Source organism: Columba livia, chromosome 2 (genome assembly GCF_036013475.1).
Source record: "Columba livia isolate bColLiv1 breed racing homer chromosome 2, bColLiv1.pat.W.v2, whole genome shotgun sequence".
NCBI lineage: Eukaryota > Metazoa > Chordata > Aves > Columbiformes > Columbidae > Columba > Columba livia.
This window is the reverse complement of record NC_088603.1, coordinates 6,070,685-6,089,056: the sequence shown is the minus strand read 5'-3', so window position 1 is coordinate 6,089,056 and position 18,372 is coordinate 6,070,685. Positions and strand designations below refer to the sequence as shown.

General features: G+C 47.4%; 1 protein-coding gene across 8 annotated transcripts in view; it reads left to right on the top strand.

Moving 5' to 3' along the window:
- XIRP1 (xin actin binding repeat containing 1) overlaps positions 1-18,372 on the top strand; it is a 36,236-nt gene that overhangs the window by 4,886 nt on the left and 12,978 nt on the right. For 6 of the 8 annotated variants that reach the window (XM_065050370.1, XM_065050365.1, XM_065050367.1 and 3 more), the window contains one exon: positions 1,494-1,575. In XM_065050370.1, the coding sequence (XP_064906442.1) occupies positions 1,494-1,575 (82 nt within the window). Of the gene's footprint in view, positions 1-1,493; positions 1,576-8,452; positions 8,612-14,399; positions 14,542-18,372 lie in introns of those variants that run through there. The other 2 variants (XM_005512489.3, XM_065050371.1) reach the window with 2 other exon arrangements.

Genomic DNA, 18,372 nt, shown 5'->3' with positions numbered 1-18,372 from the left:
TTAGGGGAGGAGGACCAGGTTTACAGGGGCCCCACATTGTAACAACAAAGCTACCATCAGGATAAGGCTTGCTCCAAAATGTGGTGAAGGGGAGCAACAAAGCCTACAGCAGAAGTGTCCTTGGCACGTCACCTCCCTGTGACATGGAGGCCACCTCTTTTCTGTATTAGTAAAAGCTGCAGACACACCACTAGAGCCTCAAACACATGCTGGGTTCCCCTTGGGCCAGGTTCCACAGCTTCCAGTGGAAAAGGAGTACAATGGTCTATAACAAGTAGAAAGTAGATGTGGCTCTACTATTAAATATTAAAGCACAAAAGGAGCTGGAAATGGATATTAGGGTCCATTCATGCAAGCTGCTAACAATGACTGGAACCAGACAAATCTACAAGTAAGCACAAATTCATAATCATCTAAGGCTTAGACTTCCTTCCAGCCCTGTTACTTTACCCAGACACAACAACACACCTCCTTGGCCCAGTCCTCTCAATCCAGACACCCACCTTTCTTTTTGTGCTCCCACATAGTTTATGTCTAATCCCATTTAATGGTATCATTGGCACAGGCCATGTGTTCAACAAACTACTCCCTGCAATGGTCCTTTTCCTGATGGGAATAAGTTAGTAGGAATGGTCAGCCTAGATTAGAGAGACACCTACATTAAGGAAACTAGAGACGCCCATAGTCTTTAGCATCTGGATTATTAATTATGGATGAGATCCTATCAGAAACAGTCATGTCCATCTCACAATTTATAATACCACCCCAGTGGCTACTGCTCTACAGGAGGGACAGATCCCTTCCCTGGGAGTACAGTAAAGGGCAACACAAATTGTTACTGGATTTGAGACACTGAAATCGTTGTGGGAGCAGGTAAAGAAAATGGATGGATAATCCTGACCCTGAAAGAGCAGCAGTGGTGGCCTCAAATGCAAAGATGGGTAGAGAAAAGACTACTTGGCTCTGGAAAAAGAAATGGGCCAAAAAGTTGTGAAGCACTGTCCTCAGAAAGAACAGAGTAAAACCAAGGCTGTGTCAGGTCTAAAGCAAAAAATTCCAAACCACATACAGTATGTGCAGGCAATCATAGAATAGTTTGGGTTGGAAGAGAGACCTCCAAAGCTCATCCAGTGCCACCCCTGCCATGAGCAGGGACATCTTCACCAGATCAGGTTGCTCAGAGCCCCGTCCAGCCTGGCCTGGGATGTCTCCAGGGATGGTTCATCCACCACCTCTCTGGGCAACCTGGGCCAGGGTTTTACCACCCTCTATGTAAAAAAATTTCTCCCTCATGTCTGCCCTGGATCTCCCCTCCTTTAGCTTAAAACCATCACCCCTTATCCTATCACAACAGGCCCTGCTAAAAAATCCGTCAGGGCCACCTTTGCCTCTGGAAAGCGTCTGGTGCAGTCACCTTCCCCACATTGGAGCTATGTGCAATTGCTCTCTCTTTATTGGAATTTACCTGTTTACCCTCTGTCATTCCCACACAGGATGGGAAGCTGTCCCGTGACAGACAGGCCATCATCTCCTCGGTGCCAGATACAGCTGATGACTCAGCCGCGGGCAGAAGCTGTGAGTTGGATTTATTTTGGTTACCGGTAATCATTTGTACTTTACTGCCAGCTCTATAGTTGCAACTGGTAAGGGTCTACTTGGTCCTTGCACGATGTGGTATTTCCCTTGTAATCCCGTAGCAAATACTGATGGGTGGATTCTGGCTGGGAATGGTGTGGTTACTGCCAGGACTGTCCATGCAGGAGTGTGGCCAAGGATAAGGGACTGCAGAGAGCAGATGACCCCATGACTGCAGCCAAATCCCTTCCAGCCCTGATCAATCCCATTGCAGAAAGCTGGCAAATCCCAGCACAGCTGGGATCTGGGCCAGAGATGAGTCCACAGAGCCACGCTGACTCTCCCTGGGCTGTTACCCCAGCATGTAAAAATAGCTGGTATTAAACACCAAGAAAGAAGTGTGTCCATGTTTAATTTGAGATTGAATCATATCTCCCTGCACCTCAGCCTTGAGGATAGGAAAAGAGAGAGGTTTCTTTGTACCTAACTAAGGAGATTTGGCTGGGCTCCTTTTGGAATTTGGCAGTGGTGGTGTATGTAACACAGTCATCCTTGGCTTAAGATAGGACTTGTAAGTGATCCCTAATGCTATGATATCATCGGGACTAAAGCAGGTCAGGGATATTTCAACGCAAGAGGCATCTGTGAACAGTGAGAGATCCAAGCTGAAGTTTTGCATGGGAAAGGGTAGAATTTTATCAAACTTAGATGTCAGGAAGGTTTAGGGCAGAAAGGAACAGCTCTACAAAAATCCCATGATGACTGGATTTGAGGCCAGGGGACCATCCTGCCTGCTTTGCACCTGGGTCAGGAATCAAGAGACCCCATACCCCATCTAACTAGGGTTTGTTCTCTTTCCTTTCCATGTCTTACTTTTCTTTCACACAAGAGGAAAAGAAACAAACAAACAAACTTAAAAATCACACGCTGCCTGGATTTGAGACACTGTATTTAATTATCCAGCTGCATGGGAAAAGAGGTCTTTTACATGAACACACAGATGAATGAAGGAGATGAAGTTTCCACAGCATTGCTGGGATATTTTTTTCTTAATATCACAGCATGTGAAGTCACTGTGCTATCTTGCTGAACACGATAATAGTATTAGCTGCAGTGTGCCTTTTACAGCATGAGAAATATCTTTTCCTCTGGCTGGAAAATTATGAATCATGGTCTATCTTAGAGCCTTACCCCACTCTCCAGCCCCTGACTCGAAGGCCTTGTAATTACAAAGACTTATGTCATCTCCAGCATCGCTTCTTCGTCAGGGATATGGTTTTCATGGTGTGGGGTCCTTCTAGGGAGGAAATTGCAACCAGGGAGCTGGGAATATTACAACAACCTCTGATGTAGGTGCTGGATTTGTTCAGAGTCAGTTGTAATGCTTCCTAAAAAAGTCCAGGAACCGACTGTTCCATATCTCTTCTGGGACAAGATGTGTCTGGGAATATGAGACTGAGCTCTGATTTAGGTACTGGATTTTCTCAGAGACGGCAGTTGTAATGCCTCCCAGAAAAAGTCCAGGAACCAGCTGCCCCATATCTCTTCTGGGGCAAGATGTGTCTGGGACTATACCTGTGCTGTGCTTGGTCACTCCCGTGAAGCGAGACGTCAGTGCTCCATGAGCCACAGCAGTGACCAGGGCAGGTCTTCTAGAGGAGTCTCCTCACCATCACCCAGGGACTGCCCCACAGCCCTTCCCAAAGGACTACGGAGGGGACACCCAGCCAATGCAGTGACATGGGATGGGGAAGGCAAGGTTGAGCAGTTTGATACCACACAATGTTGTAAGGTAAATCACAGATCATGGTTCTCAGGTCTGGGATGCTATGATAAGAAGGACAACAGCTTGGAAGTGTCCAAGACACTGTTGATTGGCATTTGTCTTATAAGCAAACACATAGAATAATTTGGTTGGAAGAGACCCTTAAGATCATTGAGCCCAAACATTAACCCAATACTGGCACTAAACCATGTCCCTAAGAACCTCATTTGTGCCTCTTTTAAACACCTCAAGGGATGGTGACTCCACCACTGCCCTGAGCAGCCTTGTTCCAATGCCTGACAGCCCTTTCTGGGAAGAAATTCTTCCTAATATTCAACCTAAACCTCCCCTGGCACTGCTTGGGGCCATTTCCTCTCATCTTATCAGTTGCTGATTGGGAAAAGAGAGCAACCTCCTCCATGATACAACCTCCTTTCAGGAAGTTATAGACAGCAATAAGGTCTCCCCTCAGCCTCCTTTTCTCCAGGCTAAACCCCCAGTTCTCTCATCTGATTCTTATAAGACCTGTACTCAAAACATGTCCATGCATCAGTTCAGAGCTGAATAACCACACACAAAGCCAAAGCACCTCCTTCCAGAATGGCGTAGTCACTTCTGAGACGCTGGTGACATCCTGAGCATTGCTCAAAGAGAAGGCTGCTATATCTCTTATATTCCCTTATATATTCCCAGGCAGCTAAACCAGCTAGACTACATCCTCGGCCACACTGACAATATCAGATGATCTGGAGGAAGCTGTCACCAAAGACATCACCAAGTCACTAATTAAAGAGGTCCAAGAGGCTATAGTTGGCAGTAATGAGATTAAATTGAGCAGTGGAAGACTGACATGATAGAACAAAATACTTCCTGTGAAGAAAGATGGTAACTCGAGGAACTGCTTTCCCCAAAGGAAAATGGTTGAAAGCTTGAGTCATTTAATATTAAAGAGGAGAAGGCACCAACTAATTTGCTGCAGGTAGAGTCTCCTGAGTACTGTGGGTTGAAAAATTAACAACTTATAGATGAATTTTGGCAACCAGAGAATGGAAAATCAGGGCCAAGAAAGAGAAAAGAGGGGCATGCGTGCGGGCGTGCCATTTCCCCAGCTCACACGCATACATATGCTTGTGCATGTATGTATTAATATAGCTCCATTATTCAGTGCTTTCAGCTGAAGGGCATATGAGAATGTTACTTCAGTACAGAGGAAAAGATGAAACAGGAGCCTGACGTGACTGCAAATTGCAGAGCGTCCAGACACCCTCCGAAATGCATTTAATTCCCTCCTCCCCCTTCCACTTTCTATTCTGTATTCATTTCGAACTCTGTTCACGGGGAATTTTCAAAGCAAGGAGAGGAGGCGAAGGAGAGGGCAGCAAACGGTGGACTCCCCCATCCTGCGTGCAGGGAGACCCAGCTTTGATTACAACGCTTGCTTGGCAGGGGATGGTTTTTCCCCTCCTCCCTGTAGCACCCTTTCTCCTGCAAGGGGGTGCGGTGCCATCTAGCGACAATGTCCCTGTCCCACTTCAATTCCACCACTGGTCTCTGCAAGGATGCTGCTGCAGAGCAGCCGCCGGACACTGTGTCTCAGCTCCAGCAGTGGAAGTTGCCTGTTGCCTTCCATCTCTCCATGTCCCAGAGACTTGCAGCTAACATGCCCCGTTCAGCGGAAAGGTTTGGGAGCACATCACTTGTAAACTGTAAAGATCTGAAAGGCAGTGGGGGAAATGGTGATTTAAGATAAAAGGCTGCGCTGGTGCTGCAGACAGCTCTGAGTTCAAGGCAGCTAAGGCAATGGCAACAATAGGGGCTCCAGTCAAAATAATCCTTAAAAGCTCATTTCCCTTTCAGCAGTTGTGTTTCAACAGTGTGACAAGCAGCAGTTGAATGTCAGGACTGCTTTAAGTGGTCAGTCAGTCCAGCTCCAAGCACTTTGTGCCTCTGCGACTCAGCCAGGAGGGAAACCTGGGGTGTTTAAGCATCTGCCCCACCTGACCTCACATCACAGAAAGAAGGAGCAGAAGCAAGTGCCATCTTTCCCCTGTCACCCTTCTCTGAACTCACTCTAGTACCTCGAGGTCTTTCTTGTTGTGAGGGGCCCAAAACTGACAGACAGACAGGCAATTAAATGTATCAGATGAAGAGAGAGCTCCGCATAAATGTAAGCATGCACTCTGTGTGTTCCTGCTGGGCACATGTACACTACAAGGAACACACACATGCACACCTATCATGAGCTGCTGACTGTGCTGATATGCTCTGCCCTTCACCTCTTGCTTTTATGCCCCTCTACCCATATAGGATAAATAAGATACCTCTGTCCCCAGCCTGCCTCTCTGTTTGCTGCCACCCCTGCCACCCGGTTCATGCTCCTTGAGGGGGTGATTGTTTGCTGACACCCCCACCACCTCCAGCCTGACTCACAGCCTGGCTCGTGATCAAAGTCCTGCAACATCCCTCACTTTCCTGCTCCACATCATGGGATACACTCAGGACTTGGTCTGTGCTGCCTAAGCTGCTCAGTGCTGCCTTGCTCACAATGTACAATCTCCTCAGCATGCACCTCTAAAAAGGGTGGGTGTATTTCCCCCCATCCTCAAGATCATAGAATCATGGAATAGTTTGGGTTGGAAGGGACCTCCAAAGCTCATCCAGCGCCACCCCTGCCATGAGCAGGGACATCTTCACCCAGATCAGGTTGCTCAGAGCCCCATCCAGCCTGGCCTGGGATGTCTCCAGGGATGGGGCATCCACCACCTCTCTGGCCAACTTGAGCCAGTGTTTTACCAACCTCATTGTCAACATTTCTTCTTCATGTCCAGCCTGGGTCTCCCTCCTTTAGTTTAAAACCATCACCCCTTGTCCTATCACAACAGGCCCTGCTAAAAAGTCTGTCCCCATCTTTCTCACAGGCCCCTTTTAAGCATCGAAAGGCCACAATAAGGTCTCCCTGGAGCTTCTCTTCTCCAGCTGAACACCCCAACTCTCTCAGCCTGTCCTCCCAGCAGAGCTGTTCCAGCCTCAGGTCATTCCTGTGGCTCCTCTGGCCCCTCTCAACAGGTCCATGTCTGTCCTGTGCTGAGGGGTCCAGAGATGGAAACAATGCTCCAGCTTTTTTTTCTGACCCTCTTTTATTGGAGGAAGGAACAAAGAAAGCAGAGACCACTTCAAAGGGAAGGGTAGTGGTCTTCCTAGACACTGGGCTTAACACAGACAGCAGGGGACTGGTAATTTGTAGCCTTGACGGATGTTTAAAGAAACTGAGCTATGGTAGGGAGGAGCTGGGCCCTTTCAGGAGCCTCAGTGACAGGAGATGGTCATCTGGAGTTGGGTGTGTGTGATGATTGATGTGATGTGATGTGATGTGATGTGATGTGATGTGATGTGATGTGATGTGATGTGATGATGGTAAGGAAACCTCATGGCAAGCTGAACTGCAGCCTGGCTGACATGTGGCATCCTCTCCAGGGACTGAGGACTGCAGACCTACAGGGGAAAGAGAAGGGCCACTGCTCCACCAAACAACCCTGTAAAACTCCACCAATGGTATTCAGGCAGAGGGAATCAAAAAACCTAAGTGTCTCAAACCAGTTGCCCAGGAAAATGTCTGAGTCACCATCCCTGGAGGTGTTTAAACACACGTAGATGAGGTTCTTAAGGACATGGTTTAGTGCCAGTGTTGGTTAATGGTTGGACACAATAATCTCGAGGGTCGCTTCAAACCAAAATGATTCTATGGTTCTATGATTGGTGGCAAGTTCCTTGGCCCTTTGGAGCAAAGAACATGGACCCCCTTTGAGGACCACGGTCATGCTTCACCTACTCATCACAACGCTCCTGACATTATTATATGCCCAATGAGCTCAGCTGAAATGAAGATGTCCCTGTACTACTCACTGTGCAAACACATCGGCTGAAAGACCTTCTGCAAGTACCCATACCCTGTATTTTTTCTGACGCATTGGGACACAGGAAGGCGAAGACAGCTTTTGCGCTGGCAGATAAAATAGATAAGATTTTTGCCCCCAGACCATGTGGTCCAGCACAGCTCACATCCATGCAACTCTCTCCCACATTGCTGTGGTCCCATATTGTCCCATTGTCCTACATGGGCATGGTCTGGGAGGGTACAAGGGTGGGACTGAGCATGGGTCTCTTGTGGCCCTTGCCCTGTGTTTCGTGATCCTAAGCACTTCTGGGTGAGTGTTTTATCTCAGGGAATGGTGACTTCTGGTACTGGCATAGCCAACCCACATCTTCTTTCATCACCACATAGTGATTTGCTCAAGCCTATGTTCTCTAAAGGTGTCAGAAAAGTAAACCAAAGAGCCAGCAGCTGGACCTGATTCAAACATCACTGGGTGCTTCACCCGTATCGTTATCCCAGCCTGTATTTGTAAATCAGTATGGCCAGGCCTGGGTCCCCAGCTCTGGCACACAGTTGTACCCACCATTAATATGCTAAAAATAGCAGCCATTACCCAGCTGAGCTTTGAGGGCATCGAGACCCCTCCAGGGCTGAGTGCTTTATCATTATCCCTCTCCAAACATCACCCAGAGCCGTCACCACATTGCCAACAGAGGAACTGCAAGAATAGGTTAATTCCCAGCTGACCATAAAGCAGATATTTCCATCATCCATTTTGGCATATTATGCTTCCCCTCACTTTTCTATTTTTTTTTTTTCTTAGTTCTAAAATAGTGGAACTGATAAGGAAATAGGAAACTAGAAAAATGCAGCTAATACCTGTCGCCTTCCCAGCTTTTCCCTTAAAACTTTGGTGGTGGCCAAAGGCAAAGAGGGCTTGGTCATGCAGATCACTACCCAAGGACATGACAGTGAGTCAGGGAAATGCCTTTTCCCCATTGCACCACTGCCTGGAAGCATCCCCTGTCCTGTACTGGGTTACACCAGGGGTATTTTGAGTGAATATAAGTGCTGAAAATAAGCCAGGCCCCCAGACTTTCCCAGCCTCCGTGTAGGATTGCTAGAACTTATGATTGACTCAGCCTGGTGGAATAGCAATTTCACTCTTCCCTAAAAATAGACCAAGTGGTTCATCCTCTCAACATAGCCCAGCGCTCAGTGATAAAACCAGCTGCCAGAGACCACTGGGAGGCAGTGAACAGGACTTGGGGTGCGGGAAGTGGAGCAAGGCTCCTCATAGGATACATTAAGGGCTGCCTGGCTGAAAGTTTCACATAGATTTTCCACTGGGGCTGTCTACGGTGTGACACAGCTGTTGGGACTACCAAGACCTCCCTGTAAGTAATCTTGGGGTAGATTAGAGCGGGGCGAACTGTTGTGTGAATATGAACCCTGGAGTGATGTAAAAATGCAGGGCAAATGAGGATCCTTAGCACCTTGTGCTGTGAAAGAGGTGTTGCAGCGCATGGAAAGCTGTGGATTTGATTTTGTTGGTCCAAAGCTTGGTAAATCCCACCCTCTGCTGCAGAAGGTGCTGTCTCCGTGCTCCACAGATGGAGGTTTTGATCTGGTTCAGCACCATCATCTCAGGTGCTTGGGCATGTTCAAGGTGGAAACAGAGCGTAGTACATTAGTGCTTTTCCCCTTTTAATGAAATATCCAAGTTCCTAGCTTTGAGTTTTAAATTAATGGGGCCAGCTCTGAGTGTCTGCTCTCTCCCAAAAAATACTGTTAGGTATTGTGACTCAGGTCACCATGACTAGCAACAGGGGAAAAACTCTTTACAAGGATTTGGGAAGCCAGATGGATGCCGTGGGGTTCCAGATCAAAACCATGTTCAGAACTGGTAGAAAGTAGATAGCAGGCAGCAAAATGTAGACTGTTGAGAGGGAAATGAGCTTTTCTTCCTCTCACATCCCTAGAGATCTGGAGGCAGAGTAGGATTAGTTAAGGAAGGAATTTTTTCCCCCTCTCTCTTATCTCCCAGGCTCCAGGGAGAGCTGAGAAATGTGTTTGTGACCCTGAGCTAAATAAAGGGCTTCAGGAGCCTGTTGGGTTAGTAGCATTAATATGGACATACCAGTCCCTATTTGTGCTCACGGGTGGAAAGCAACTCCAAAACCCTGTGCAATTCTGTAAGACGGAGCAGAAACCTACACCTGAGTGTGTGCACGAATGTGTCTCATATCTGTTTATCCATCTGCTAAAGCCTTTTAGCTCTAAGGTCTGTGTCATGTCCAGCAGAAAAGAGCCAGGACTCCAGTCACTGTGGGAAGGACCAGACCCCAATGGCCTAAACTGAAAGTAGTATTTTTCTGCTTGTGCATTTAGCAGTGGTTAAGGTTTGCTTCTGGGATACACATCTTGCTGACTGCTGCCAGAACAACAGAAATTATTCCCTCCAGGTCTCCAGTTTTCACTCAAAACTTTGCTGGAACATATCTGAAGTACCTTGGGGTTTTTATTAAAAAACAGGGACTTGGGGAAAAACAAGTGGAGTTGGTACCTCGGGTACAAATATCAATTGATGAGAAGGGGCGAAAGATTAAAACCCATGTTCTTGACCAGGTGAAGTGGTAGATAATCCACTAGTGGAAATCGAGGCATCCAGCATGGATGGAAATTCATAGGAACATCCTACAAAGGCTGTTTTCAGCCCTTGAATAGATGCAGTATTTTGCAGGATACAAAAGCCTCCTTTTGGGGGGTAACAAGGCCAGGATGCCCAAGCCCTGATGCTAGGAAGATGGAAAGCCTTTTTCAGCACCAGCAAAAACCCCAGGACTTGGTTTGAACACAGCAGCAGGAATCTCTGCATTAAGTAGTGTCCAAACCAGTATTTTACTTTTAAAGCCGCCCATTTCTCTCCTCTCCCAAATTCTCATTGGCAAGTTGACTCATTCAGAAATAAGTGGAAATGCCAGGGAAACTCAATAGCTACAAGTGGGTTGGGGTTTTCTCTTTAAAAGATACTGCTATTTTATTTATTTATTTATTTTGCTATGGCTGCTTCTTCTAAAACAGTATTAAGATTTCTTGGCTGCCAGTGATAAAGAGCTGACAGCAGCATGGAAACACCAAGATAAGAATAGAAAGCAAAGGCAGGGCCTCAACAGCTCCTCAGAGCTCTGTAGTATCCATGCAATGTCCCCAAGTAAACATCATAGCGTGTCAACGAAATGCTTCAAGATGCACATTACAGCCCTGAGCCCAGCCATGATCTGTATCCCAGGTGGGATGTGTGGCTGGTGGTGCTCACAGGGCTTGTGCCTGCGCAGACATTCCCAAGGTATCTCTTTGTGGTGATTAGAGATGGTTTCCCTTAAAAGGTCTGGTATTCGTGGCATGCCAAGAAGACCTCTCCCCAGGCAGAGGTTATTCCGGTGGGTGGCTCGGTGTTGCTTTCCCTGGGGAAGGGGATATTAGGGGGAGGGAAGCCGCTATCACAGATGGTCATCCCGCATGGCAGTCTGCAAGGGCTGAGATGTTGCTGTAGGGGAGAAAGTAGAGCAGGCAGGGGACGTGGAGCTTGGCAGAGGGGTTAGGGAGGAAAATAGTACTGCTGGCCAGCTTTTAGCGACAGGTGAAACAGGGAAAGAGGGAAATTGGGGATCTTATTCATGCTGATAAATAACTCAAGGGTGGGTGTCAAGAGCATGGACCAGACTATGTTCAGTGGTGCTCAATGACAGGATGAGGGGCAACGGGCACAGACTGAAACACAGGAGGTTCCACCTGATTATGAGGAGAAACTTCTTTCCTTTGAGGTGCCAGAGCCCGGCCCAGGCTGCCCAGAGAGGCTGTGGAGTCTCCTTCTCTGGAGACATTCAAACCCACCTGGACACCTTCCTGTGTGATCTGCTCTGGTGAACCTGCTTGAGCAGGTGGGTTGGACTGGATGATCTCCAGAGGTCCCTTCCAACCCCAACCAGTCTGTGATTCTGTGAAACAGAAACAGCTCTTGTTCTACGGCAAGCAGCGGTGTTAATCACCATTTCAGTGAAAATCTGTTCAAACAACAGATAAAGAGTTTCCGGAGGGTACCAGAACAGTGTGTGATACACGACCCCCAGCACACCAGAGGGCAGCGCTGCATACTGAGATCCCAGCGATACACAGCCCTGGGGGAGTTATTTATTTAACAGCCACTCAGCTTTTATTAACCCTTCATAAGCAGTCGAGGAACACAGAGACTGAGGCAGTGCTGAGCAGGTAGGCAGGGCTGCATCCGCCTTGTCTCGGCACTATGTATCCCAAAAGCAAGGGAGCGGACCGGGTGATGTTGAAGGCCCTCTCCAAGGACAGAGAGCCCCACAGCTGCTGGCCCACTCGGGAAGGACACGTCCCCAGCCAGCAATGTCACCCGCAGCTGTCTCTCAGCAGAGCTTCTTGGCATTTTTGGTACCAGGAATAGAGTCCTCCACATTCCTGGATTTTTGCAAAGCCCAGAAATAGCCTCGAGCTGCCTTGGGGCAGATATTCAGCTCTGCCTGAGGCTAAATTTTCCCAGCTCTTATCAGGAGCTGTTCAAATTACCCAGGGTTGTGATGTTGCTCCTGCAAAGGGAAGTCCAGCTGACACTGAGGAGCCAGAAACATTTGGAGAAGTGACTAAAGACCATGAACTTTCATTTTAGAGGTGCTGGAAATTGTAAAGAGATCGGATTTTGAAATTCAAGTCTGGGAAATGAGACACTCTTCAGTAGCTGTTGCTTTCTTCCCTTCCTCCCACCCCTTCAGATTTAGAAATGCAACTTTTTACACCTGCAATTATTTGACTACAACCTAGTAGACAATTCCTAAAGCATGAAATGCTATTTTAAATCTCATTTCCTCTTCAAGACAGCTGTTCTTTAATTACATTATTTTATTTCACTTGTTTAGTGCCTTCAACTGGTTCTGGCACTTCTCAGCCCATTTCCCACCCCAGAATTCATATATTAGCTCTATGCACCAGAGCTGCTCAAGTGATTTTAACATATGGCTTACAGACGCTACAAAATCTTTCTTACACCCTTTCAAAAGAGAATGATTTATATTTTTTGAGGTGCATTAGTCATTACATTTATTATCTATACCACAGATGACCCCACCTCCAAATCAAGGATCTATTGTACTCAATGCTGTGCAAATTTATTTGAAAAGAGAAGCTCTGCTCATGAAAGTTTGGAATCAGAAAAAAAAAAGTGTTGCAAATTTGTCTGATTTGCATTAGTTATCTAACTGTGATCAGTGGTGGTTTTACGTCTGAGTTAGTTTGATGAGCATGTGAAGACCTTAATTCTCACTTTTAAAGGCTGATTCCTGGCCCATGTAGTTGCAAAAAATAAATAAATAAATAAATAAAAAGTAACTTACACCAAAACCATCAAAACCCAGATGAGTTCTTTAAAAAAACAAACTAAACAAACAAACAAACAAACAAAATGTTTACAATTGCCACTCTGTCACATAATTGACCAGACCATGGCAAAAAGAAAACGCTTGAATTTCACACCCTTGCTTTCCTTTCTAGAACGGAAAATGAAAGAGAACACTGCAGTTTTCAAACAGTGTGCGATCTGGGAGTCAGGAGGGAGTACCCATGAGGATAAGCAGGATGTTTCAGGGTATCACTGGTCCTCACTCTTTACTGCATGACACCTAAATCCTCCGATGCTCCCTGCCACAGCCTTGTACCATCTTTTTTCCCCTTCTTTCAGAAAACACAGCACATGACATTTTAGCATGCACTAAAGCCTCAAGAGCAGGACATGACACCAATGAGAAATAGCTAGAGATGCTCTCCCCCCTCAAATCCCTCAGTCTCCCAGGACCACCCTTCCCCACACACCCTTTGCCAAAGCATCCTGGGACCACTCACCCTTTCAGCATCCTCCAAACCGGGGCAGCGAGGCAGCTGCTCCGCTTCCCATGTCACTTCGATGTGCATCTCCTCTGGCAGAGCTTCCCCATGGACCAGGGCCACCGGCGCAGGGATTGGGGCCAGAGATTTAAACCTTTCCCCACTGACCGAGCACTGCCAATGGGCTGCAAGGCTCCTGGATTAAACGGCAGCACTGGTTTCCCAGCCAGCTTTTATGGGTGCTTACCCATCCGTGCAAATTCCCCCAGCCCAGTCATGGAGCAGTGCTGGTATTTAGGAGTCCCTTTTGTCAGGGTACCAATTATCTGGAGGGCAAAGCTGTGAGAAAGATGGGGTAGGTGTGATTCAGCATACGCAGCTCCCAAATCTAAGCACAGACAGAAATGGGGTCTTCATGTGCAGGGATGGGCTTCCACCTTCAGGAGGGAGACAGTGAGTCATGAAGGTTTCACTGATGTGCACGTGAGGGACAAGCAGGTGGGAATGGGGGCACATGTCCAGCCACACAGCCTGAGTCAGGGGTCCCCACTGGTAATGACCACGGGGGTAACCCGTGAACTATCTCAGGCAGGGAGGAATAGCAGAAATGGCCCCAAATTCCCAGTAAACAGCCAGGTCAGAGCACTACAAACCCAGGAACATTTCTATGTTGGTTCACCTCCACCCCCTTGAAAAACAGAATCCCTTTCACAGTGTGAAGAAGCCATTGTTTCCCTGCCCTGATTTCCCCAGTGATAAGAAGATCCAGATCCCTTTGCTCCTGCAAGCCTTTGAGTCCTGGGTTTAGGGTCCTGCACCATGGGATGGGCTGAATGTCTCGTAGCACCCAAACCTGGGCACAGCCAAGGGGTGAGAACGCAACACATCTGTGCTCCCTGGCGTGAGACGTGTCAGGTCCGGTAGCTGTGGTGGCCAACTCAAAGTTGATCTGCAGAGGAGCAACATCAGGCAACCACTGAGCAGGTGATGGAGGATGCAAGATTCGGCTGGCTGGCATGGGATACCCTCCAGAGCAACTCTCCCTTTGGCGGGCGATGGAGGGGGACAGGACCAAGGCACAACTTCCACCACTGGTCTCTCCCTTTCCATCTAGCTTGTACAAGCCCCGTGCAAGCCCCTGGCTAATCTCAGGCCCTGTTATACAACCCCCGCTTCACGGGCCGCCATGGGGCTCACACGGTGACACAAAGGGCTTTGCTTAGCAGCTGTGTTTGCTCAGGGCGGCTGATTTTTGGGAGCAAAGCCGATGACATGTGGTTGGCCAGGCGGCCCGGGAGAATGGTGCTGAGCTTGCAGCTTCCTTTTTTAATAGGTGACTCAGGCGCTCGGTAGCTCACTGGGGTTGGTGGTGGGAGCTGAGTTGCAAAGGAGTGCCAGCAGCAGAGGTGGTGGACACCAACAGGTGGGTAGCTTTGTTTCTGCATAGCACAAAGTGGTTTAAATAGAAAGGCAAGTGAGCCAGAGCTACTGTGTTACTGGCTAGATGGGGGTTTTCTCAGAGGAAGGAGGGGGGGTAGTGTTTTGTTAATGATTTGTTTTCCACTTGTTGGGAGTTGGCTGTCAGATGTAATACGATTACAATTCAAGAGACCCGTAATATTTTCAGCAGGAGACAGAGCAGTTGAGTGATTTATGGGCAATAATTGAAGAGGAAGTGACTGAATTTTTAGATTAATATTTAAGAGTCTTTTTCCCTCTGTTGCTTTGCCTTTCACCCCCCCTCTGTCTAGAAAGATCAGCAAGTACAAATGAGAACATGAGGAATGATTTTTCCAGTTGCAAGTTTCCAGGTCCCACAGCCCTCCCTGCTCTCAGGGGACATGGTTGATGGGTCAGGGGGTCTGTAAACTGAGCCCGAGCTGCACATATGTGGGGCAATGGAAGAGCTTAAGAAACCCCGGCAGCTGCTCTCTTTGGACAGTCCTAACATTGCAGCCCCTCACATGAAATGTGCAGATTCATCTGGCACCAGACGCTGGCATGAAGGACATTTTGCCGGCAAACCCCAGCAGGGAGAAGCATTCCCCATATCCTTCATTTGGACATCAGGGTTGTTGGCTGTGGTGCCGTCCGTTAGTCTGTTGGGTGGGATGGGAGGAGGGGGTCCTTAGGAGCTCGTTTATTCCATTTTAGCTAAGGGACGATGCTTTAATGCTTGAAGTATCAGGTTTAAAACCCCCGGGGCCACAGCCAGTGCTAGTCAATCAGTGCCTCAGGGGATGCATCACTCAGTGCTGGAGTGGATGCCGAACATGCCAGCAGGGCCCTTTTGCTCAGAGAGGAAGAAACGTGGAGCCTGGCACAGATCTCAAGCTGGATTTCCATACCCTCCATCTCATACGCAACAAATAATGCCTTAAGCCAGGTCTGCATAATATCCTTTGTTTTTACTTTAACATTCCCAGCTGGGAAGCTCCCCCAACCCTTCCAGGGGATGCTGTGCAATGGCACCATCCTCACACCTCTCCAGATGTCTTAGGTGCTGCTTGAACATCATTAGCCGCACACATGTGACAGCTCAGCTTTCTTGTTAGCAGAATGAACTGTTGTTCTTTTGCTTTTATCTATGATTAGCAATTAGGAGGGTGGCAGCAGCCTGTTTTGTCAGGCAAGAGCCAGACATTCCCCAAGTGCAGCGCCAGCCGCCTGCCCGGTGGGTTGGAGCAGCCCCTATCTAAGGCAGGCAGTTTTGTGAGAAGCGATAAGCAAACGGCGGGCTGCGCACAGCCTGTGCACTGCAAAAAGAATGTCAAAAACTAACAGAAAATTAAAAAATATAACAAAGGCAGCGATAAGAGGAAGGCTTCGACAAAAGTCTTGTATCTAATTATATCCGTCATTAAAACAGAAGCCCTGTGGCCTTTCAGCCACCCAAGCATACAGATGAAGGACTGGGTAGAACTGAGGCTGTGCTATTTTCTACTGAATGGACTAGAAATCTGCATTCAGTTGCATTTCTCTCTTGGCTGGAGGGGCACATTGCTCTCCACTGGGCATCATAGAATCATTTTGGTTGCAAGAGACCCGTAAGATCATCAGGTCCAACCATAACCTAAATCTAGCACTAACCAATGTCTCTAAGAACCTCATCTATATGTCTTTTAAACACCTCCAGGGATGGTGACTCATCATCTCACTCAAAGGGCTCATGGGCCAATACAAGTTACATCGGCTCAGTGATAATATCCATAGCCTGGGCTGGGAGGAGACCATTAAAAACCACCAGCCCAGCTCTAGGACATGGGGATGCTTTTGCCAAGTACTTGGCACCAAAACAGTTAAGCGCGGTAATGCTGGTGTCAGCCCAAGCAGGGTCCCTGCCCTGCTGTGAAGGGCTCCCATCTCCTAGGGGTAGATTTTAGGAGAGGTTTTTCAGCGTGGACATGCCTTTGCCAAGAACTTGTGTTCATTTTACCAACCAGAAAGGCTGTAAATCTGTGCTTGGTTTTATTTCTGCTTTAAAGCTAGGAAGGGTGACTCTCCTCGTCTCTCCCTATTGCTCTTACTGGGAGGTTTAGCCAAGCCACATCACATTGCAAGGAAGAAACCTTCTCTTTTCCAGACTGACCCCTTTTGCCTTTCCAGTAGGCAATTCAGCAATGGAGGAGAAAATGGAGAGACTTACAGACAAGATTCTTCAAAGCCCTCTTCAAAGCTTTCTGCAGCTAATTCAGCACATGCTTCAGTGCTCTTCTCACAGGGTACAGCCATAATAAGGAAAGACCACAAAATCCAAAGTATCTTCACTACGAATAACTCCATTTTTCATTTTTATAGAGTGGACCCTTTCAAATGTGTGCCTTGAGCCTTCAAATGAAGGGAGAAGCCCACTGCAGCAGATATTGGGACTTGTGTTAGCAGCTATCAGCACTAGCTCCTGTAAATGTTGATGTCTCAGAGGTGCCTTGATCCTTTCCTCCTCATTTCTGGGACACCATTCATCTCGAAAAGCCAGGATCTAGCCAAAGTCTAGGGTTTCTTGAGCAGAGTGGAGAAAAATTGATGCAATCAAAGGGTGGTTTATCTTGCAGTCTGTCTTAAGATGCACCAAATCTGTCCCAGCAGTGTCACTGGCTCCACTGGCTGTAGGTTAATAATTCATTTTGACTCAGTGTTTAAGTTCTGGATAGCAGAAATCAGGGAGAGATGTCCCATATTCACATGGTGACTTAGCAAAAAAAAGCATTAAGGAAATATCTTCTATTTCCTCCCCGGTGTCCTGTTGACCTCTGAAAGAAATGGGCAACTATATCTGTATTGCATCCAGCTGCTTCCTCATGTATCCAGCTTTGGTTCCTCCTCAAAACACCTGTACATCTGCACAAGCAGCTGGAACCAAGGACAAAAGAAATCTTGGGGTTTGGTACCTTCCAGCAACACACAAGCCAGTGTCTAACAAGCTCACTGGGGTCCCTCTGCTTTTATCTTGATGGCTTTTTGGTATGTGTTTGTCCCTGTAGGAACTGATGTTGCATTTGAAGCACCATCTCCCATTAGTGTATGACATTAGCTGTTGTCATTTTAAAATAAAACCAGAGTAAACTGCCTTCAGTATTTTAAGGAAAAACTTGAAAATTTGAACTCACAGCCCAGGAAAAAAAAGGGGAATTAAGTTTGTTATTTACAAAATCTCGTGATTCGATGACTGAGATTTCAGGGCAAAGAAGGCTAGAATTGCTGCAGTGCTTCTAATGTGCACATATTAAAAAGTACATCAGCCCTTTCCCGGCTGTGCAATAGCTGGATTTGTGGAGAGGGAGCCCATTGTTCAAACAGAAAACATTGCAAATACCGCACTAAATCCAAATGCAGCAGTGCAAGCCTGCAGATAAAAGGAGAACCTTCTCGTGTTTTTACAGTAGTAACAGAAATTACAGCCCTGAATAACCTAGAGAACTCAGATGCATCATATAGGTGTAAAGCTCTATAGATGGCTGTGGTGGGATGTGGAGGTGGCCATCCTGCTCACACCTAACAGATTGATGCAAAAAGAGAAATTCCTTAGCAAAAATTTGGAGTTGTCTCTTTCTTTGAAAAATAAACCCATCTGCTTTAGAGCTGTCAGTTTTGACACAAACCTCTCTCTGGGGATGGACACAACTCTAATCCTCAGAGGGAGGGGAACCCCCTGCTGTTTATGGGGATGATGACCAAGGGGAAGGGAGTACAACAGGTGGGAACTGGGGAGCATGGCCTGAGCACCATCCAAAAGTGCATGACCACTCCAACCAGC